Source organism: Pezoporus flaviventris, unplaced genomic scaffold (assembly GCF_033815535.1).
Source record: "Pezoporus flaviventris isolate CSIRO_AGI_PZ_B2104156 unplaced genomic scaffold, CSIRO_AGI_Pfla_v1 ptg000002l, whole genome shotgun sequence".
NCBI classification, from domain to species: domain Eukaryota; kingdom Metazoa; phylum Chordata; class Aves; order Psittaciformes; family Psittacidae; genus Pezoporus; species Pezoporus flaviventris.
In genome coordinates, this window is record NW_026892550.1 from 20,834,003 (window position 1) to 20,858,389 (window position 24,387).

At 38.1% G+C, this 24,387-nt stretch overlaps 2 protein-coding genes across 3 annotated transcripts in view; one reads left to right on the forward strand and one right to left on the reverse strand.

Annotated features, from left to right (window-relative positions):
* The window catches only part of CUNH4orf19 (chromosome unknown C4orf19 homolog), a 266,923-nt gene that overhangs the window by 53,647 nt on the left and 188,889 nt on the right, over positions 1-24,387 (forward strand). The gene's annotated exons all lie outside the window — the stretch shown is intronic.
* Positions 349-23,348, reverse strand: RELL1 (RELT like 1). 2 transcript variants are annotated; one of them, XM_061470911.1, is made up of 7 exons: positions 23,164-23,348; positions 11,957-12,199; positions 10,107-10,178; positions 8,748-8,805; positions 5,953-6,192; positions 5,078-5,265; positions 349-1,593 (listed from the first exon to the last, which is right to left on the reverse strand). In XM_061470911.1, exons 1-6 carry the CDS (start codon positions 23,249-23,251, stop codon positions 5,085-5,087), a joined length of 882 nt encoding a protein of 293 aa, XP_061326895.1. In that variant the 5' UTR covers positions 23,252-23,348; the 3' UTR covers positions 349-1,593; positions 5,078-5,084. The 2 variants fall into 2 exon arrangements, with proteins under 2 accessions (XP_061326895.1, XP_061326905.1); XM_061470921.1 differs by lacking the exon at positions 349-1,593 and adding an exon at positions 4,023-4,591.

Below are 24,387 nucleotides of genomic sequence, written 5' to 3' on the forward strand. Positions count from 1 at the left end.
CTTTAGGGTCTCTTCCAACCCAAATCATTCTATGATTCTATGAAGTCCAGATAGTATCTCATGGATACAAGTAGAAGAAAGACCATCTGCAACACATACTTTCAGCAAGAGTGAAAATAAACTTCATGTTTCCTGGGAAGACATGCGAGTATCTAATATATAAGCATCGAGACTAAAATTTATCTTTTTACACATTGATTGTTAACACTGTGTAAACTGATGAAGAAACCAAATTCTCAGATATGAAGGAGAAACAGTTTAGAGCAACTGGACTGAAAGGATTGAAAGTATGAATTTAAGATAAATCTATTTCAATGCAAACACTGATTTTCACTGAGGAAATACAACAGATTAAATTACTTTATAGTTCTTAGAATATACTGCAATCTCCACTAAAATGCATTACATTAGAACTTATATTCTTAGGCACTCAGAGCAAATGATATTTTTCAGTTTCTATTACACAGCAAAGTTTGCTGAAGTATTGCAAAGATTTGCCTCCCCATAACGAGTAACAGGACAAAGCAGAAATCATGATAAGCTGACACAAAGAATTAATATCACAGAACCATCACTGGTATTTTTAGCAGTAAGTCATACTTCAAACATGGAGGGAGTGACTCAAGATTTCAGTGCCAATGAAAAAAAAACTACCCTCAGTCCAATAAAGCCACTCTGAAGTACTTTAGCATATACCCCAGAAAACTTTTTATGTCAGATATTCCATATCCTTATCTAATGTTTGAAATGTGTTGCCTTAGCTTAATTAGGAGCCTGTGGATAAAAACAAAAAAAAGGCAGAACTATTAGACATTCTTCAAACACAAGCGAGTAGGTACAAGAAAACGTGAAACAAGTGGCCTTGAGGAAAGTAAATTCCCAATAGCTTACACAGCTACATAGAAAAAAATGCTGTTCAGCCTATGTCAAGTAGTAAGGGGGAGTAAGGAGAAGGAAGAAAACAATTTGACTTCTGCATATAACTAAGCCACTCTAACGTGAAGCAACCTTTAGAGTCCAAGGGCTTACGTACTAAAGGCACACATGCAGATTTTGGCTGACATAATGATCTCCCTGTATGTTTTGCTTGGCTACTAGTGGTTAGATTAAAAGAGTATTTTCATCTTCCAAAGGCTTGCTTTTATCTTCAACAAACACTTGTCAACTCTGGAAGGGCAAAACAAAGGAGAAAAATCCAGATGGACTAGAGGGGTGAACACAGTTTATCCATAGGGTAATCATATTACATGTAATACTGAGCTCACTAAAAATGCTTGTCTAAGTTTAAAAAAAAAAAAAAAAAATTAAGATTTGGTAAGTCTTTTAACTTTCCTGTCCTAAACCTTAGGTTTTCTCTCACAGATGAAGCCCAACATTTGATACGAGGCCCACAAAAGTCAACAACATTTAAGTGTCTAAATCTTAATGGCTTTGCACCAGTAAAAATCAGTGTTTACCCTTGCATGAATGCCATCACAGAACTTGTAAAATGCAACAATGCCATAAATACATTTCCTTAAATAGTATACTTCTCTTGGGAGTTTTCAGTTTTTTCCAAAGTGCTAGCGAACAAGTTTCTTCTAAAAGTTCCACCTGCAAGAGAAGAACAAAAATAAGCCTAAATAACAGAACTAGTTTTAGACTGAACATACCACAATTAAAAAGTTAGCAGATGCTCCGAAATGGGGAAAAATGCCACAATCACAGGAAGTGGTTGCCGTGCATTGCAAGTTTAGCATGTGAAATCCTAAAGGAAAGAAACTGAAAATTTACCTGGCACTTATGAAAATGATGGACAAACACATGGACAAACTAACAAATCACATCACAGTGCAAAGCACACATAACTTTGAAAGGATACTAGGAACGAAAGATGTTACATAGCTTCACTGCACCAGTACTTTAAGTTTTTGTTTACCCGTAGCTTACAACAGATGTGCAAGAGCTCAACTCAAAATTCTGACTTCAACCATCAGTCTGTCTACTACTTTATGTGCCACTAAGCATATTCTAAATAAACTTAAGTGATGAAATGGAGTCTGCTGAGAACACGGACCTTGGAGACATGGAGGAGACATGCTACAGCTTCAAATGACACAGCCAGCAAGAACTAGGATAAGCTGAAATACCATAGAGGTCACTTTAAGAAAATACTTGAGAACATGCCAGTTTAGGAGAAAAAAAAAAAAACCTGAACTCAAAAGCAGCAGTGAAAACAAGCAACCAGCAATATTATGTCATTCAGGTACTGCCCAACTCGGGAATACCATTTCACACAGGAACTCTCAAGTAACATCAGTTAAAGTCAGGTCACAAAGCACAAATCTACTGCCTCAAAACGCTGGAACAAACCTTTTCTGTCAACAGTTAAATACACATTTGTGTCTGCCTTCTTCCTCTGCATCTGAAGATCTGAGCCAAATTCTCCAAAACCATTTGCTTTCTATAGTAAATTTATTGGCTGAGGGTGCAGAAATCTTAAATGACACTTATCTGTTCGGTTTCTGTAAATGAAACTATAATGATTTATTACAAGTCTGAAGTAGTTGAGTAAAGGTCTAACTACTACCTTTTTACATGTGAACAGCTTTTCACAGCAGCGGACAAAAACTAATCTAGAGCCATGCTAAGGAGCACTGTCATAGTCTTTCAAGAAAGATCTGTTTATTTTTTTGTAGTGCACATCAAACAAGCCTGGAAAGTTTCCCAGATAATTTACAAAACAGCTCTGTTGGACTGGAGAGACCTTTACAAGAGATTCTGCTATTAGAACATTTGTTTTCAGAAAGGGCAATACTTTAATCCTAAGGGAGGCTCTACAATGAAAAGCTGCCATAGTATAGCTATAAAAAAAAAATTAAATGTCTATCTATCGTATCTCCCTAGAGAACTGCTTACTTTTAGATTAAAGTAGTCATGGTTTAAATTTAGAGAACAACTTTTAGGTAATTACAGGGAATATATTTTTTATTTATGAGAGAACAAACTAGAAAGAAAACTGGACTACAAAACATCTTTAGAGTCACTTTAAAATACGATTTTTTCCTTTTTTCTATATCAAAGTGCACTGGAATTAGCTTTATTTTCATATATGCCTTTTTCTATTTCAAATGTTTACAGAGACTAACTAGTCTAAGTAAAAACAAATATTACAAACAGTCTGATCATGCTAAATTTAGAGATACAGGAAAGAAAGAATAGTCACAGGAGTAACAAAACAATTAGCTGGCTATGAAAATGTCAATGCAGCCAGTGAAGGAAGAGGTTATTTCTTCTTACATTTAGCTAATATTGATTTTTTAAAGGAAAGAACACCAACAAAATAACTGCTGAGTATCAGGACATAATTCTGAATCAGAAAGTAAGAGTGGTTTGCCTTTCACTGACATCTGCAGATCCTTTGCAGATTAAAGAGCAGCAATAAGTCAGCAGCCACTAGAAAGCTACAATTTGCCAAAAATTGTCATAGAACAAAATGCAGAAACAAAATACTTAGTCGTCTTTACAGCTATCTGTAAGGATGCTGTATACACCTGCAAGGCAGCTGTATTTACACTGGCTTTGACCAGCATTTGTCCAGTTTGGTCTTACAGATGCCCAGCAATAAAGATAGGACAGCTTATTTCAACTTCTTAATTTTTGAAACCTCAACTCCACCTCCTTGCAAATTAGCTCACTGTTTACTTTCTAACCCACTGAGCAAGAAGAATTTACTTCATTACACTCCACAGCCTTTTAAACATTTGGTAACATACCACATCTCCAAGTCTTTCTTTTTCTGTGACAGTGGTTCCAAATAAATTGGGTATAATTTAATGATAAGGCACAGAGTCCAGACAAACACACACTCCTTAGGTCAACAGTCCTAACTGTGCTGCCAATAGCAGTTGGTAGGAAGTATCCCAATGCATACCAGTTCTCTACTTTGTCTTCCTTTCCTGATACAATTACAGAATGTCTTAATGAATAAAAAACAGATATAAAGAAAAGGCCACATCTCAAACCTTGGCTTTTCAAATTTAACCTCAAGACACTCAAGGGGGTTTGGGTCTTGTTATGCTGTTAAACATACACAATTTCCACTGGTGCATTTCCCTCATATCTGAAGTTCCTAAGAGTTTGAAATGGACTGAGCTGCCACAACATGACTTTATCTGTTCTCTCAGCATACAGAGATTTTGGCACTGTGCACTTTGTTCAATGTCTTCAAATCTAGTGCCCTTATCACCCCAGAACCCCTTTTTTCCTAAAGGGAAAGCTCTGTATTTGAAATGCATTTATGTAAAATCACCTTTCCCCTTCAGATGATCAGTCAGTGTGTCATCAGTTAGAAGCAAATCACATTGACTTACAGGGGCTTTTCACCCCAGCTGTTACCAAAAAAACAAACCCAAAACAAAACCAAAAACAGTCAGGGGTGCATTCCAAAGCCATGCTGGACACATTGACATGCTTCATGGGGTACCTCAAGCAATTCACTGAACTTTGATGACGCACAAGAAAACCCCAACCTCCTTAGTAACCTACCTAGATCCCTGTGATATGAGCATTTTCATGTGTCTCCATTCTTATTAGCCAAAGATCCACTGATCTATCAGAGAAGTACCTTGTAAGCAGTCACTTACATAAAAGCACACAGTACAAGGCAGCAAGCATAAGGAAGAAGCACTTAAGTTATTCCAGTGATGCAGCTGTCAGCAGCATTTGCTTCTTCTGGGTAATAAACACATTGCCACTAAATCTGAAGCACCACTTATTGCAAAAATTAATATGCAGATGTTTAATTTTTTGGACCTCTAATGCCACCCTCCACAAAGAGTTTATTTCAACATCTACTCTCATTACAAAGCCTAAATAAACAATTAGATAAGAATTTGGTGGATAATTTAGCCTTTACAAATTTCTCATTAGCTGAGTGAGCAAATACAATTTTTGCAAACTTCTATAGAAACTTTTTAAATTAAAAGATGAATTTTCATGCAGAACTGATACATTTTCAACTTCATTTCTCGTTATCAATTACCTTCACTTATTTGACAACATACAACTTTCAGCACGAGTTCCCACTGTTTGTTACCTGCAGTTTACTCGGAGCTTCTTCTCTCTCGCACCTCCTGTTTCACAGGTGTGGCAGGCACTTCAGTGTCCTCCTGTTTTGCAGGTGTGGCAGGCATATCACCATTGATACTCTCCACACCGGTAACAGACATCAAGCTTTTCCGTTCTTTGGAATTAGATTTGTGCTCCACTTTTGTGACTCTAAATCTGAGGTAAGCAAAAGAAAAGATTCATTTGTATTTCCTCAGATTAGTTAGATTGCACTCAGTACCCATTGTAAGGACAGGAACATGTTTTCAGTTCCTCAAGACCCTCAGAGCTGACATCCACATGGGACCAGCTTCACTTCAAAGCAGTCTTCCTTCCCATTACCTACATGCACTTATAATACTCACTATTGCTAAAATCACACTTTCTCTGGGAATTATGTTTTCATGCAAAATCCACAGGTAGCATACTACTTCTCAGAGGAGTAATTTTCTAAGACAACTACAACATAAGCTAGGAATTAAAAATAACAGAACAGAATGCTTTCTATAGCTCACACTTACTTGAAAAATACCAAATTCAGAAAGAGGAATTTATTAGTGTGCAACCCTTGTTTCTTTTTAGCCAGTATCAATAGAGCAATAGCTATGGATTTATACCCACAGTAAATCCCCATCTATTAAAATAATAATAAAATAAAAAAAATAATAAAAAACAACAAACACAAAACCCAAACAACCAACCCATGTTTATTTCTTCCAGAAATAACCTCAGTCTAATAGTAATAGGGTTACAAAAAACAATCACTGATGCTATAAACAGTGTAGAATCAATAGATACCTGATCCAAAATGGGTCACTGTATCTTCCCTAAGAAAACCATACAATAAAATGACCCAAGCCTTACCTTCCCACAGAAAGGACTGTAACTTCTCCGATACGACTTCTTCTGTGCTCTTTAGATTTATGAGCTGGCTTTATGAGGTGCCATCGTTTGTGGCTACAACGAGTACAAACATCCTGTTCTATTGCTCCTCCAACAGTATGGAAGTGATGGCCTTTACAGCTGTGTTTAAATGGAATAACACCAGGTGACAAAGGAGATCCTGGACTTGTTGGACTCCCAGGAGAGGTAGGAGATAAAGGGCTGTAGGAAAAAGAATAAAGGAAATTTAGTGTTTACTATAACGTCCTGATTCTTAAGAAGGAAAAGAAGAGTAAGATATAACCTTCAGTTATGCCTGTGAATAACTAACTTTTTCAGGGACCGTTTATTTGTAAGGATGTCTGGTTTAGGTCTCCCTCCAATATCCTATCCTATTTTTGCAGTTAAAATCACTTCCATAAATTAATTCAGCTGCAGTCATGTGGTTAAGATAATTAACACAAAGGAAAAGGAAATGTAAAAAAAAAAAAAAAAATCAGGCTAAAAGAAAACAGTTTACCTGAAATTATACTGATGAAGACATGTAATCAGCTCGTTAAATTCACACTTGGAGAACTATGGAAACTATTTTAGCGTTGTTACAGTATCCCCAAGAAATCACAAAAGAGCATTGTCCTACAACACTGCAAAGAGACAAAACTATCTACCATGAAGAGAAAAAGACTCAAAAGCCAGATAATCTGGCTTAAGCTTCAGAAACACTTACTTTTTTCTTAAAGTACTTTGAAAGAAAGAAAAAGCAGTATAACCACCAAGAAGTACCTATTGAGAACATCTGATTGATTCAATCTGATTTTCTTCTAAAGCAGAAAAGCAGGCAGCATATAGAGAAACCAGAAGATGTACTTTTTTGGACTTCAGCATCAATATTGATACCATGTTGCAACACATTCTCCTAAATCAAGCCTCTCAGTGCATTAAACGTGAAATTTCTGCAGCTTAAGGTAGCACACCTTGTTTGAAAAAAAAAAAAAAGGAAATACCAGGAAATTACATATTAGTAGCTCACTATGAAACTGGAAAGGCACACTAATGTGGTTATTCTGTGATGATATTCAGTGTTTTAATAGTTCCTTGCATAATGGAATAGAAGAATAACTAAAGTACCCATAAACTTTGGGTCACCCATAGTAACTGTAGAGGACAAGATGAGAAATGAGGATGATCAGAAGACAGCATGTGTATAAAATACACAGTCACACATATACACACACATAAACCTTATTAAAAATACTGGCTGTATTGCAGGAAGGACAAAACAAGTTTCAGTGCTTTAGCAGAAAAGCTTTATAAACCCAGATTACAAAGAAACTAGCCAGAGGATCATTCTGCAGAAAAAGGTGAAGATCACAAGCTAAACATGAATCATTATGATGTTGTTGCTAAGAAGGACAATTTTCACAGTGGAAATAACAGGAGTATAACCTGCTAACCTAGGGTTACATTACTCAGCATTAATCATGCCTCAGCTGATCATTCCATCCAGTTTTGGAACTGTTATTTCAAGAAAAATACTATCAAACTGAAGAGACTCCAAAGGAGAACAGACAAACAAAAGAAATAAAATATGCCGTAAAAGACGGGAGTTACTTGGATGCTTATTTTCAAAACAAAAATATCGACAAGAGACATTTAATGGTCTTCAAATACACAAGAGAATGCTATTAAGGGAAATCTGTTCAACCTCTGAAGCAAAGACAGGAACTAATGGCTTTAAGTGGCAGAAGTGAAGATTTTGCTTAGCCATTACTTTTCATATCATTAGGAAATGTTTCATAGTGCATCAAACTTAGAAAAAAATACAGTGGATTTGCACTTAAGTTACTAAAGCTTTGGGAGTATCTATCAGAAATTATATAATTATTTTCCCCTTCCCTTTACCTTTTGTATTTTAATTCACCACTGAAACAATAGTTAAAATTCCCAAAATAACATCACACATACCTACGCAAAAAGACTGAGTTAAATTCAAATATTTCTGCTGCACCATAAATTTAAAAATAAGTCCTGTACTTGAGAGTAACTCCTTAAATTCATTTTTTTTCTACAATAACCAAGCCTCTTAGCGTTAAACAGGTGGTTTAACAGTTTAAACGGTTGCATACTCAACCTTTTGTTTTGCTAAAGCTACACACTCCTACTTATTTTATTAGTGATACAGTACTATTTGAACCTTCATCTTTTCTACCTTGAACATGAACAGAGGGTTACATATGAAAAGTAGAACAGTACAGGTATTAATTAAAGGTACTTACGTATAGATATACATAAATAATGCATCTGCAATTCAAGGGATGAACTACATTCTCTATGTAATTCTCTAAATGTGTAGTGAAAAAAGTAAGAGGTGGGTCAGCCAACGTATATTACCATGATTATAAAGAAAAAAGTAAACCAGGAGACAGAGAAAGAAATGTCTATTTCAAGTTAGCATCCATACAAAAGAACCAAGTGCTGCTTATGTTTTTTCAAATCAGAGGAACTTTGGACTAAGCCAAATTGTAACTTCACAGTGAAGTAAACAAGTATTGCAGCCTCTGTAAATACTTAACCCAAAAAGCAATGAACCCGTATCACACACCTAGAACACATAACCAGAAGAGCCAGTTACTAACCCAGGGCACACATTAAAACCGAGTGACTCAGAGACACCACAATCAACATAAATCAGTGGAAATCGACATACTGTCATCTTAGCTGGCAAATCAAGGAACTGATGTACTCAGGAAATATGCATTAAGAAGATGAGTAATTACCTTTCAGGTTCAAAGACACTGCTATCTGCCACCATGGCCTTTAACACATCAGCATTTGCTGAAATGAGAATAAACAGAATTCTTCAGAAGTGCACAACTCTAACCTCAGAAAAAGCAAACAGCAAAATTAAAAGTCCTCAAAGAAACTTCACTTAGAAGAAAGATGACTGCATCATGCATATCTCCAAAAAGGCACAAGAGAAAATTATGCAAAAAAAAAAATTTTAATATAATTCTGTGTGATTTTCTTAATATGAGCTACCAAAAGTACAGTTCATATTGCACTCAAAAGCACCCAATTAAGCCATGTAACACAGCCATCTACACAGCACTCCCAGACAAGGTCTCTGAAAAATTTAAAACATCCACTTGACCACAGGATTATCATCACCTCATATATATATAAAGCAACTGCAGATGAAAAACACTGGTTTAATTGAGCCCTACAAAATGCAAATTATCCATCAAAAACAACCAATTGCTCACATATTCTAAAACACATACGGGCTACACTTAATCCCAGCCTCCATGAAAAATACACAAACTCAAAGCCCTGACAGTTAAGTAAAAAATTCAAACTAAAACAACAACAACAAAAAAACAACAACAAAAAAAAGAAAAACCAAGAGAAAAACAAGAAAAAAAAAACACAAACCAACCCAAAAAATACAGCTTTTCCAGAGGACTAGTCTTCATTCAAAAATAACACTCAGAGCTAGCTCAACACTTCAGAGAACTTCAGCTTACACAAATGTAAAATTAAAAGGCTGCAGGTTCTTGTGCTATAAAAACATGCAGTCTCCTAAATGTTTCTTCTACTAGGCAAGTAAGTTCTGAACTAACCAAGCATTCCATAGGCTGCTTAACTTTGATTTTATTTTTGCAGTCATATCATCTTCTTTATCCTTCATTCTACATGCACAGCACATAAAATTAGTGCTCGTCTACCCTTTAGTCTCAGTTATGCACAAACCTTTCAGAGAAGAGCTGCAAAAATCATTTCAAGACAAAAAGTTTAATACGGTCAAAAAAAAACATTTCCACATGCTTTAAACATTGCCACTAAGAAAGCAACCTTGGGTTTTTCTTTCACAAACAAAAAAAAAAGCAAAACAAAAAAATCAAACACCCAAATAGTTACAGTATCAAGAAATTCATGAACCAAACTTACCATACAAAATAATTCTCAGGTAAACAAAACCTTCCCTACTTTGTTTGAAGTTATTGCCTTCTAAAGGCAATCTCAGAGCTCAGCATGTACAAAATGGTTAATAAAAACACATGAACATAACATACTTCAGAATATGTGAAAAAAAACTTGTTATGGAACACCATGTCTTGAACAACACAATACTATACCTTCATTTTTCATAATGTAGTTAACAATTTGTCCCACAGTGTCGCTATTCTCATGTATTGTTTCATTCATTTCTGTGCAAGGAAATAAATATGTTATGAATATCTTGGGCTTTCAAATCAAGAAGTGAGTTATTTTAAAACAAAGTAAAAACAAGACCCCATGCTAAAACCAAAGCAAACACCAGAAGAAATTACTTCAAAAGACAGACAACATCTATTGCCACTTCAGAGTGAAAGCTGAGAGAAGACTTTCTAGTCCTTATTCAGAAAAAATACAAACATAAGTTTGTGGAGTCTAGACATCAGCTCTAACATACTAATTTAAGACTTGACTAACTTGAATTAAAGTTGAATTTTCAAAAGCATATGTCAAAACTCCTGCTATATTTAGTAAGGAAGAAACAAGACAGCAGTATTTGTCATCCTAACAATAGGGAGGGAAAACAAACAAAATCATTAGTCTGCCCAAGTCACTATTTTAAAATAGATATTATCATCTTCCAGAATAAGAGGGATTCAATTTCAGCTTTTCACCACATTTGATTTTTTGCAGGAGCAAGCAATTTAAGAAAGACACCTTACGACTAAATACTTCTGGAATCAATTGCACCTATTAACAATACTGGAAGCTTCCCCAGAAAAACTTCAGAAGGCAGAGAAAGATGGGAGAGAAAAATGGAACTATGAGGAGGCACAGCTCTGCCGTTTCCAATCATTATGACTAGGTTTAAAAATAAAAAAAATCAAAATAAAAGTAGTATCACAGGATTGAGGCAAGTTTGATAGGTGAGATCCTAAATCTGCCTCAGTACTAGTAAATTAGGGGCTTCAACATCTCTGTACCCATGCTCCATCTTCATTCTAATACAGGCAACTTTGCAATGCAACTTTGAGCTACCTCCCCAAGACCTAGAAGTTATCCCCCTATCATGACTGCTCACCTTGCTGTTACCAAGCAGGTGAACTAACAGATCAGCCTGTTCCATTCCCTACATGCATGCCCCAGGCAGTAACTGCTTAAGAACATGCTAACACATCATTACTATACCACACTGCTCTACCCTTACCACACAGCCAAAAAGTGCGAAGTATAATTTGCACTTATTATAAACCTACTGACAGTAATTAACTAGGAGAAAGGAAGAAGCCCAAAGTATTTACAAGTGACTTGACACTTATATTTACTTAGCCAAATGCTATAGTGACTTACTATAGCCCTTCCCAAGGGATAGCATTCTTTTCTTGTTTTGTTTTCAAGTAAGAGTAGATGGAAATAAGGAACCATAAAAATAAAAGCACAAACAAACATTAGAACAAAAAGAAGTATCTTTAGGAAAAAAATAAAAGCAGTACACATTACATACAACAGAAAGTAGACAGTAAGTCCAAAGGCTGTTTTATAATGAGATGGGAGATGAGAATGACAGCACAACAGGAGCAAAGACTGCTAACACAAAACTAAGATTTTAGGCTTCATGTGGCAGGGCTTTTTATCTCTCCTCAGATGAAATCATGCATAATAATATTTTGTTGCTAAAAGCAGGTGGAATGCAGAAAAGCAATCTGGCGACTGTGACTGCAGTGTACAGCTGCAAACAAACATACTGGACACTTTGATCCCTCTGTAAGCTCTTAACTGATGTTAGAGGACTTGCATGGGAAATTGGAACACTCCTAGTTTTGACTGGCAAAGATCAAAACCCAACGGACATATAATGGTAACAAAAATATTTTCCTTAATATTGTTTTGATGTCAAATATAGACAGAGAAATGACAGAAGTCTCACAATAAATTATTCCATAGTAGCTGTAATGTAGAGAAATAGGAAGTTATTAGACTTCTTGATTACCTATTTTTTCATCAAACTTTTCTTCCTCTACTTGTTCTGCCTCCGTTGTACAACGATATCCTTTTTTCTTCAGGACATGACAGATCAGGATCCCCAGGAGACCCATGATGAAGAAAACAGGAACCAATGCAAAAGCAATATATTCTAGGTGTTCAGGCTTGCCATCATTGCCATCAGTCTTAGTTGTCAGAGTAGTTGTCTGTAAGTCACTGCTTGACAAAAACTGGAAAAACTCTCCATTACCTATGCAAATGAATAAACACAGGTATTACTATACTCTGTAAATCAATTCAAAGCATTTAGAAAATTGCAAGCATGAATAAATCCCCTAGCATCAATGTGATGTACCTTATGTGATGACTTGAATGGGCAACACATACTTCACTGGCTGCGAAGCCACACCTGTAACAGTAGACATTCCCTCTTCATAAATGATTACAAGACATCTAAGGTCCAAAACCCTCACATGATATTTCTCTAACATAAGAGTGAAGAACAATATTCTAGCCTAACAGGCTTGTGAGCTCAATAAAAGGGCTCACATATTTCACAGAAGTGTACCACCACCATTGCTCCTTGTCCCCACCACTGAGGAAAATGTGATACCATTTCTCCAGTATTAAATTCATGCCAAATTGCTAAAAAAAAAAAAAAAACATGGATTCCTCCCTAATATGTAAGCACAGGATTCTGAACTGACCCTTGCAAAGCAGTATCATCAGGTGTGAGAGAAATACCATGATGTTTTTCTTAATAGTGGGATTTCACAATACGAAAGAAAAAAAAAAAATTACTCATCAGCATAAGATAAACTCACTTCCCTTGTTTAAGATTCAGAACCCATTTTGTATTTAAACTTGAAACAGGATGAGAAAAAGGCTTTATGTTTTGTTTCCAAAGAATCTAAGTTGCAGCATACACACTAACTTTAGACTCACAATTACGCATTTTTGTTTCAATTAAACTCCGAATTTAACAGATGTATATATTCCATTCTATAGACTGGGCTTTTGAACTACCAGAAGTACAGAATACTCACATTAGAAGGGACCTTTGAAGTTCATTAATCCAAATGCTGCTAGAAGTGGATCTGATTAGATCAGGTTGCTCAGGTAAGCTCCATCTGAATGATGGACATTTCACCACATTTCTGGGCAACCTGTTCTAATATTTGCCCACTTTCATGGCTAATATACCCAGATAAATTGAATTCTCAGTACCTTCTCATATATAAAATAAAAAGCTGTTCAATTTGTCCCTGTTTCAGCTGGGATAGAGTTAATTTTCTTCCTAGAAATCCAAAAATACACATTTGCATACCCAAAATTCCTTCTGAGCCTCTAGGGTTTATACACACTCCCCACCCACATAAAAAGATTTAAATATCACTCTTCCAACATACAAGAATATTGCTGTATTTCTACCCTCTATTATTACTCTCCACTTCAACTGAAAATACGTTTTTTTTGAGTAAGAAAAAAAAATGACAATAAAGACAACCGATAGAAAAAATTTCTAACACTATTTCAAGATATTTTCCATCTTGTATTAAAATGGTCAGGGAAATTCACAGTCATTCTATGAATGAAACTGGTTAAAGAAACAAAGATCCATCAAAAAAACATTTATGACAGTGATGCTTTCAGAACATAAATGTCTAGAACAATCAAATCACTCCCTTACACAAAAAAAAAAAAACTAATTGAAGCCTCCAGAAAATTACTGAAAGACTCTTATCTCACAAACACCTCTACTGCATTAGCTGTAGAACTAAGCTGTATTTAAAAATACCAGTAAGGTGACAGACTGAAAAGAAAATTCGTTTAAACCTGTAGTTAGGTATTTAGCCTAGCTCTTTTCATATCAAAACACTAAGTCGTTTATTTTTAAAGTATTCCTGAATTTTTCAGGACAGTCGTGAATTGTCACTTCAGTAGTACATAGTACACAAGACTTGCTCAAAGTGAAAAAAGCACTGGAAGGAACTTCATTGAAATAACAGTGGATAAAACCACAATCAGCAGCAAGAAGAAAAGGTGTGCTAAAAGCATTTCTCTAAACTAGTTTTCTAAACAATAGCAGAAATGCAGACAAATTGTAAGAAATGCAAACAAACCACTGAACAGATCACAAGGCTAAATGTTAAAATCTCAGGATGTTTGCTTTGGACAAAGCCAGATGGTCTAGCTTACTCCCAAACACAAAAGAGAAAGCTGTTCACTTATAAGAGAGGCCAGCATTCCCACAGATAACTGTATACAGAATTTACTAGACAAGTAACCTTTAGATGCTTTAATTTATGCCTGAGTAGGACAACTGACCAATATATACAATTTAACACTTTCAGGCTGCAACTGTTTTACACTACAAAGAAACAAGAGACAGGAATGGCTTACGGCCATAATCATATAACTAAGGAAGTTGATCTTACATACACTTAATTTCCTTTCTAAGAGTTTATAATTTACATTTTAATATACCAAAATATTTTTTTTTGTTGTTTGTTTGGGGGGGTTTTGGTGTGTCGTTCCACACCCCCCCCCCCCAACTCATCAGGTAGAAACAGGCACAAAATCTCCCATTTAAGCAAAGCACCTTAATTTATTTCCCAAGCAGGAGAAAAGCCATCATACCAAAGTAGTACTATTTTGATTACCACAACATCTCTGAATCTAAGAAATTCAACTTAAACAGTATACATCACAAACTCAGAGATGTATTAATAGATAAGCACCCTTCAGGTTCAAACAGAAGACAAAAATAGGCAGGTGCTTTGGGCTTTGCTTGCACATTAGTCATTTTAAGAACAAATGGGAAAGACCTACAACACTAAGATCAACCACCACTCGCTACTCAAATTAATGGGTAGAAGGGCCATGAGATCAATCTGACTTGACTTTCTCAGTTTTCTACCTCTCTCTGTGGAAAGAGAGGCATTCATTCCCCAAACAAATAATACATTTCAGCGTTTTCTCCATAACCACAGTAGGTTAAATACCCACTACAAACCTAAAGCAAGTGGGTCTTACAGACTAATACACCTAAAACACACTTTCCTAAAGTAATTGTGGTAATATGGAGGCATAGTCTCAGAGTATGTTCCAAAAATAAGGCCAGGATGATTATTTGTTTAAAGAAGCATAATGTCCTATACAATTATTTTTAAATCACCAACTTGAAACCCCATCAGCTTGATGCAGCCACTGAAAACATATGTACAATTTACAATACAAAGCTGATTCAAAGCTGCATACAATCAGAAGACAAATTATACAAAGAAAATTGGAAAATGAAACCCAAATGCTATTAAATGTTCACAGCAAACAAAAAAAAATTCTATAGAAATCTGAACCAATCTCAAATTCACAAACAACTCCAGTGACTGAGATGCATCACATTTTCAGAAACACAGATCACTGCTGAATGTTGCAAATCAGTGATCACTGCAATTGCTAAATACCATCCCCACCCTGCAAAAAAAAAGCACACCATCAGAAACTCCTCAGGTTCATATTCCCAGCACACCTAATATATAGCACCTGTAAATGCTTGCATGGTTTGAGTTCCTTTGGTTTCAGTTTTCTTTCTCTAGCTACACAATCTGTTTCAAGATTTAGCACTTCCTCTCGGACTGTCACTTGAAACACCAATGAGAAAATCTCATCAAATACAATCTAATCTGCAATCTAGACAAATTCTCAAATGACAGATGCAACACATACAAGGTAAAATAGAACAAAAAAAAATAATTTAAAAAAAAAACTGTACCTACACTCTTTTGTGTGTTTTTTTCCTGACAGAAGCATGTTGGTAAAAACTTAGTTTATCAAGTGCATACTCTGTAGCATAGTTTAGCCCACTACTTGGATTAAGATTTAAAGACTTTCTGAACTAGGCAGGGAGACATACTTATAAGTATTTTTCCGATTTAAAAATTCATTAGCAGAGATACTCCAACATACCAGACCAGGTAGATAAGACTGTGTGATTTTTCTTCAGTTGTAGATACCTAAAAATCTAGCTCTCCCATTAAAATTCAACAAGATAAACAACTTTATTTGCAAGGTATTATACTAGTAAAACCTGAAATCAGTAATATTAATAATATACATAACTTGCAGAAAGTCCATAAACTGCTTGATGACATTCATTTTATGTTCAGAGATGTAAAAATTCAACAAAAGCAAACACAAAAGTACCCCAGAAGTATTTAGCTGTATCAAATACTTGGTAACCTTATAAGCAGAGTGCAGCACCCAGCTTTCATTATCATACACAGCAAGATGTCTGCCCTCAAAGACCTCAACAGTTACAACATAATGCAAAACCAAGGCATGTCTAGCTAATGAGCAATATATTTTATTCCCCAAGTCACAGCTACATCATTCATTGTATGCTCCCTATTCTTCTTCCCCAGAGGCATATTATGCTTATTAACAGACTTGATAGTCTACCTCATTCTCATGATGCCTGGTGTTGCTTCACAACGGTTTATAATGACAACTACTGCACATAGCAATCTTCCTTGACTCAAGTCAATTCCTATAGAAATTAATCTGCTTTGGTGATTTGCTGTCCTGGTATTTTTATATACCTGTCACTGTATACCAGTTTACACATTAATATTACTTGAAGATGTGATATAAATAAAAAGGTTTAGGAGCAATATTCAGCATATTTAAAGTGACATTTAAAGCTACACTTTGCCACAAATTGCTATTAATTCAGATCCTATGTACTCTTGTTTGCTTAAAAATGAGTATGTGTTAGGTATTGAACTTGAGAATTGCCTGCCCTTACTTAATCTTAACCTAAAAAGTAGATATAAGGACAGTCAAACTCAGCCAAGTCTTTTATACTGGCTCTAATCAGTACTAGTCTGACATAGTGTTCTTTCAGCAATGGCTCAAAGGATTTTTTACAGCACCTTTATGAAACAGAATATACGAGGAAAACGTTCACATATGAAAGAATATTTCATCCTGCATTAAAATGCAATTTTTACGTGGCCTTGACATATCTATTAACATTTTTCTTAAGCGCTGTATTCCCTCCATATCAGTAAAATAATGGCTGACCACAAAAATATTCCAAGACTAGTGTCTTGAAGCCTGTGAGAAGAAAGGAGCAGACCACATAAGCGAAGGTATTGCTCTATAACAAACTTAAAGGGTAAAGAAAGTTTTATAAACTCACAGAAAAGAGAGAAGGGAGCAGTTTAGAAAGGTCATCTCACTTCATCCCACTGTCAAAAAGCAGGATTAACTGTACCTAGACAACCCTCTGCCAAGTACGGCTACAGATCCTGCAAAGACAACAGCTTGCACTCCACGCCTATTTTCTTTTTCACTACAAACAGAGGGTGAGAACAATTCCTCCTTTAGTATCTACTACCACAATATCTGATTTTGCTTGTACTGGTATCTGCAGTTACAGAATTACTCTTTCCTTGGTTTTAGCTGCAGGTACTCAAAAAGATTTCATACTTGGCACAATCACCAGAATCTCCCCAATGTCAGCCTCAGTTACCTCAAAGCTTTGCCTTTAGTATTGATCTAAACAGGCAATTCTCAAGCTTTTCATAAAGCACATGAGACACCTCTAGAAATATTTAAGACTGGATTCTTGAAAAAATAAATCATTTTTATAACAAAGATCAAACCTGTTTAGTTGTTATATAAGCAATATAACTCAACATTAAAATAATGCACTATTTATTTTTCTAACTCTCCTGTACTAAACTCAAGCATAATCTACATCTAGCTGACTACTTCAAGCACATTCCAGCTGGTTTTGTATTGTTTAATTTACAGAAAGCAACCCATAAACAATGATGTAAGCTCTTTGCTCTACTGATAAAGAATCCTATTTGGTTAGTCTGGATTTTGTCCATTAAACCCACGCCATTTATTTCTTATGGCATGCCTTCTATAGAACTTTGTTTATGTTTTAAGAGTTTGATTGTTCTAGCAATCTACCTGCTAAAATAAGTACACTCATTCACCATCTCCTCTGCTATAACGTTCAAGAAGTTACAGGACCGCATTTCCTGCTTTCAGGCACAAAAGCAAAATGCAGCTATCAATCTCAGAGTATACAGAACAAACTATTATTGGCCTTAATGAATATTTAAAGAAATTAAATGTGGTCAACATACAACCTATTTAAGTACAAAACAAACATTCAGATATGGCATATGATATGCTTTAACATCTCAGCTAAGCGTAGCTGGAAAACATGTCTCAGTAGCAATATCGGCTTATGTGTTTATCTCCCTCCCCACCACTAATGTGCCAGTTCACCACCCACTTGTGGAAAAAGACCAATCACTCAATGTTCAAAGTAATTTAGACAGAATACGATTTGCTTGGGTGTGTTTTCTTTTTCTTTCTTCCATACCTGGATCACTTCTAGTTCAATTCACCATGGGGACCTACACACTGTTTAAAGGGCACAACCGAAGGACTGCTTAAGCTGGCAAGGCCACAAGGAGGAATAGTCAGGCATCTGCAACTTCAGCTCACCCTGCAAGGAAGAAGCACCTGATGATCATACCTAGTGCTTCATCTTCTCCTGGATCTAGGGGAAGCAGACTGAACTGCATTAAACTCTAAAGACACTTCTTACCTCCAAGCTGAACATCTAAGGTGGATAGAAGCACACTTGGATTTAAAGCATTCATGTTAAGTAAAATAAAAAATTTGTTTAAATGATAAATTACACACTTTTAAACTCAGGCATAAAAATAAAGCTTGTTGATTAGCTAAACTTCCTACATACATACTAAATACCTCACTCTCAAGAATTTAAGAAAACTTTATTTTTAAAAACTTGCTAAGGTAATGAAGTTTTAATGAAACTAATTAAATGCCAGAAATGGCCACCTTATGTCCCTTGGCATTTCAGAAGTGGTGGATATTTTCTTAAAATAAAGCAGGTCTAAACTATCTATTTATTTTAATTCAGTACATTCAACTTATTTAGATATAAAATAAAGCATTCTACTAGAGCTGCAGTAGAGCTGTTATCAAAGTCTAGTTCATTTTGTCAGACTCTTAATTCATGTGCTTAGCAGTGAATTTACCTAGAGCCCCGCTGGTAATTACGTACTGATTTAATACTGGATTTTAGTCAGTTTAAGGATAGTAAATTTAGCCAGAATGGTTAGCTGCAACTTGGAATTAAATGTACCTTTAAAAAGTTATCCACTGTAAACAGTATTTATCTGTTCTGGACACTACAGTAAAATTGCCTATGCATACCTAAGCAGATGAAATAACAAGCAGTTTCAATCAGAAGTCAAAATATATCACTGCCCAAAACAAGCACAAAGACATTTAGAAAATGTTTGGGCTTCCCTGTCTTACTAGTAAGGTGGTAGCTACAGAAGAGACCAGGCAAACTAGACAAGGCCGCAAAGAACAAGTTAAAAAAAAAAAAAAAGTTAATTTCCTAGAGGAGAAACCTCTTAAGTGAAGAAAACCTGTTGCCTACCATTTGCTGGCCTATTGTTCAAGGAAATTGTACTTCAGGGAATATGCACCAACTGAATAACAAAGGAAAAACACCTATCATTGAAGAGGAACATTCAACAAGTTTGTGAATTCCGCTGAACTTCTAGCTTCTTTGTAGTAATCAGAACGTACAGCCAGAAGTGAAATAAGCAGGAAGTCTGATGAGAAAAAGGAAGCCACATGATGAAAGAACGTACTGACAACTAACAGTACTGCCAATTGCCTTAGAGGTTAAGCAAGGTTAAGATTTGCTATTAAGAACAGACCTCAAAACCTTCATTAGATTTGTCAAGAGCAGTATCTCAACAAAGCAAGCAGAAGGATCAACCCTGGTTCTTTAAAGCTTTTCCTAACTGCACTTAGAGAACCCTCGCAGCAAGATACACGCAGCAAGTCTCAGGGATGGGTTACCCGAATGTAATACCCAACAACCTCCTTGCCACCCAGCACTGTGTTCATAACCATAAAACTGCAAATGTTTCACAGCACCTCAAGCTGAAGCCTGCTTACAGTCCTTAAAGGAGAAGTCTTTGACCCACTGAAGCGACCACAAAAATTGTGATTGTCAGCAATTTTTGCAGTAGGTCTTGGAAAGAGAGCTTTCTACTCTGAACTGAGAGATAAGTCTCCACCTTGACAAGTTCTTTCTTAATCCTTATTTAGTTCTGAACTACATGCCCTACCAACACTTTGAGTAAGTTGTCTGCACAAAGTTTTAGGTGGGTTTTCTTAAAAGCTTGAGGGTGGGGTGGGGATTTAGGGAGGAGACATCCCACATGTAAGGGTAGGTCCTACTGACAGCAAACTATAGCTGAAAGCATTACTGTATATTGCACATAAACCTCAGCAATTTTAAACCATAGCAATTTCTACACTCCCAGACAGAGCCTGTTAGGAACCAACAAGGAAGACCAAACCTAGTAAATCATCTCATCGGTCACCTAATCAGTCCGAACAATCACACCATGAATGCATCTGACATTAAGAATTCAATGAGAAAACAAGAAGAGTATGTAGAGTTTTATCATGTTCAGAATGGGAAAAATTGCAATACGAAGGGTATGACAGAGGCTCAGTCCATTCCTTGCGAGTGACACAATACAAGGTTGATAATGCTGCAGAAACACATACAGAGACAAAAAAAACTGCATTTCCCTATTTAACAGTGTTAAAATTGGAGTGCTTGTGGTGTAATTGCTTTGGTCACTACTTGCACAGCACACAGCTCCTACTGCAAAAAAAAATACACAGACACTGATGTTTTGCATCTGTGCTGGAAAATTTCCCCTCAAATTTCAGTTTTCAAATAAAACATGCACATAAAACATGCACTGGATGCAGCTACCACACACATTTAGTAAAGCAAACTTCACCTGTTTGGCTGTTTAAAAAAATAACCAACCTTCCTTCACACCAGATACGATTCTATATAACGGGTAAATTTACAAGTAGAAGCAGCATCTAGTGAGCAGCAATGAAACCACACACATCATATCACATTTATGCAAACTAACAGCCACACTAGTTTAAATGAGTTAAAACCCAATTTTAACCCAAACCAGTATATTTCCTGTGTGAAGATACGGCAGATAAACTGACAGAAAGCATCTGGCAAACTCACAGCAATAAGAAAATTCTTTCATAGCTTTACACACTTCCTGCTAGACTTCCCAACTTCTGGATTTAAAATTATGATCCTCTTCATCTACATGAAGAGCCATAGAATGGTTAAGGTTGGAAAGGACCTTAAGATCACCTAGTTCCAACCTTCCTGCTAGGGGCAGGGGCGCCTCACACTAAACCACGTCACCCAAGACTCCTTCCAACCTGGCCTTGAACACTGCAAGGACCAGACTTAATTACTGCTATTGGTATTAAATCCTACCAATGCACCAAATCCTACCAATGGCACACTAACAATCCTCCAGCAAAACTGCCTTCAAGCTCAATAAAGAAATCCTGAGTATAAATATTTGTTAAAAGCCAGTATAAGCCTATGTGTACACATCCTTTGGTTTACTAAAACACGTTTACACTCTCTTCAACATGTCAGCAGTAGGTAAACTGTACACTCATCTCAACATGTGCCAAAATACCAAATAACTATCAAAGAGCAAATTAATTTTTTCTATATTAAAAAATATTTTACACTAAAGCAACCGAGAAGGAAAAAAAAATATGGTAATGATCAAGGACAGAAGAAAACTCCATAATTCCTCTCCTCTAACCTCTGCATAGAAAAACTGAAAAAAAAAAAAAAAGGAAAAAAAAAATTAAAAAAAAAAAAGACAAAAAAAAACCAAACTAAGGCCTCAGAGAGCACTGGACACCAGGCAGCATAAATTTTAAATTCAAGGAGCTTAAAATCCTTCAGTGAAATCAATTAGCTGGGGGGGGGGGGGGGGGAGGAGGAGAGGTCTGATAACGCTAGCATCTTTCCCACCATTTTACTCTTCCCACTTGTGCCTAGTGGTATTCATTTCTTTCCAGTGCCCCAAAGAGAAGGATGACAAGCCTTCCATTCCTCTTGGTTTCAGAAAACAAATAGCAGGTGGCAGATTCCTCAGTCCTTCCGGACAGAGCCAACCTGCATCAATGATTACAGATGTACGAAAGTAAGTATAGGAAGACTAGAAACATTTATTGCTTAGTTTTATGCTAAAAAGCCCATGTTAACTGTTTCCACTAAGTTTACTCTCAAACAAGCAGGTACCCTCTTGTCAATGTCATACCATTCGGAGGCAATTAAGCTGCTTAAGTTGAAAATCACGCCAGGTAAAAACGAGCATCAACTTAAAAAGAAACGTTTAAGCATAGACAGCACACAAAAAAAAACACTTCAGACTACACAGGCAACAAAATCTGCTTCGCTTTGAGATTATTAGTACCATAACATTTGTGGTTATCTATAAACAAAGAAAATGTCACTTGAGACTAACTTCCTCTGGCGCTTGTCTGCGTGCGACTGCTCTTCAGAGATCTTAGGGATTACTGCCAACTGGATTTCCAAAACCTAAACGCTAAAAGCCAAGTTTACTCTCACAATAGAGGGTGAAACAGAACCAATTCTCCCATGCATTTCTACCTTGCGAGACATCTGATCCCAGCTTGAAGTGAAATCAACTACGGAGGAGCTACCAGACTCCCTCTGTGCAGCTCATTAGGAGGTTTTTTGTCTTTTCCTCGCAACTCCAGGCTATTCCCGACTGAGCTAACAGTCCGCGCGGGGACTGCCGCGACACCAGAGCCGCTCGGCATTCGGGCGAACGCAGCCGGCCTCACCGGGAGAGACCGGCCGCTACCACCGAGAGCGCCGACCTCCTCTCAGCGATCCGTTCCCGCCGGGCTCCGCGGGCCAGGCCGGAGAAGGGACACGCTCCAGTCCTGATACCCTGCGGCGGGCCGCGGCACGTGGCTCAAAGGACAGGTACCCCAGAGGCACCCGCCTCGGCCCCGCGGCGGTGAGGAGAGGCTCCCGGGGGAGAGGCAGCGGGGCCAGCTGAAGCACCCGAGCGACGGGAGATGTCGGCAGGGCCCGGACACTTGCACCCCCCGACGAGGTCACAGCCGGTGGCGGGAGCCCGCGGAGAGGCTCAGGGGCCGTCGGCGGGGAGCGAGGGGGCTCCCGGCTTGAAGCTTCCCCTCCGACAGAGCTCCCACCCGCGGCGAAGGACCGAGGCCGCAGCGACCCACCGAGAGCAGAGCGGTTGCCCAGCCAGGCACCTGCCGGGCCCAGTGAGGGAGCAGTCGGCGAGATCCCGGCCGTCGCTGCCGGAGCCATACCCAGCGCCTCTCCCGCGCTGTCTCCGCGTTGGCAGCCGCGCTGCCACGGCCCGGCCCGGTCAGGCCCAGCCCACCGGCGGCGGGGCGCGCCCTGCCCGCACGACGCCTGCGCGAGGTCGCCGAGTCGGGGCGGTGCTGGGACGCCAGGGTTCGGCGTTCGTGAGGTGGGCGGGTTTGGCTGGTGTGGGACAGCTGCTATGGCCGTGGCGGGGACGTCCGAGGCTGCGGCTGCTCTGTCTGACCCCTGGTCTGATCTTGCGGTGGGCATAAGGCGTTTCTTAGGCACTCCTGCGGGGGTAGTTCCGCGGTGTCCCCCGGCCCCAGAAGCAGTTCAGTATCGTAGCTGGTAGAGGAGGGTTTATGAGCCCGGCCCCTTCAGCCTGGGAAAGGCAATGCTGGGATGCAGCAGGGAGGCAAGATAGAGATGGGGCATCATTTCCTAACGGACACGGGGCAGGCTGAGCTGACTTCTTGCCCCACTTAACTCAGCCATGTGCTGCAATGGCTCACAAGCACCCGGAGTGCTGTGCCACCATCGTGAAGTTGGCCGGGGTCTCTCTTCCACCCCGGTTTAGGGGTGTCCTTGAGACCGGTTCCTCTCAGCTGTGGCCACAGAAGGCTGGTCTGCCATTCTGGTGGCCATGCTCACCATGCCGGGAGCACCGTTCCTGCCAGGGTGTGGCATTGCACAAAGGCTGAGGAGCTTACAGCAAAGACAGTTCTGCGTCAGGGGCCCTGCTCCCCAGCACCTGCAGGGAGCTTGTTTGTTGTAAGAGCTGCACTGGAGCTACATGGTGTACATGCAGGGCAGTCTGCTATGCCGGGGGGCTTCAGGGCCTTGTGAAGTTACTGCCACCACTACAGCATTCAAAATGGACATGCAAGTGTTCAGAAACTAGTTATGACCCTGCACTAGCTGTCCCTTAGTGCATGGGGACATAGCTAACACTCACCCTCTTACCTCTTCCCATCCACGAGGCCTCAAATTCATCCTTTATTGCTTAGTTTTTCACAAAGTTTTTACATTCTGGTAAACTAATTCCCATGCTTAAGCCTTGGCCCACATTGTATTTCAGCATCTGCAACTAGACTTTCCTACTGAAATGGCATGAAACCAAGTCGTAGAATCATGTA

What these genes read in the sequence shown, in the direction of transcription:
- RELL1 (XM_061470911.1), bottom strand. Translation starts at nt 23,251, where the DNA reads ATGGCTCCGGCAGCGACGGCCGGGATCTCGCCGACTGCTCCCTCACTG. An exon ending in CTACATTATGAAAAATGAAG is followed by an intron (nt 8,806 to 10,106) that starts GTATAGTATTGT and finishes TTCTCATTTCAG; the next exon opens with CAAATGCTGATGTGTTAAAG. An exon ending in ACAGTCCTTTCTGTGGGAAG is followed by an intron (nt 5,266 to 5,952) that starts GTAAGGCTTGGG and finishes TGCTTACCTCAG; the next exon opens with ATTTAGAGTCACAAAAGTGG.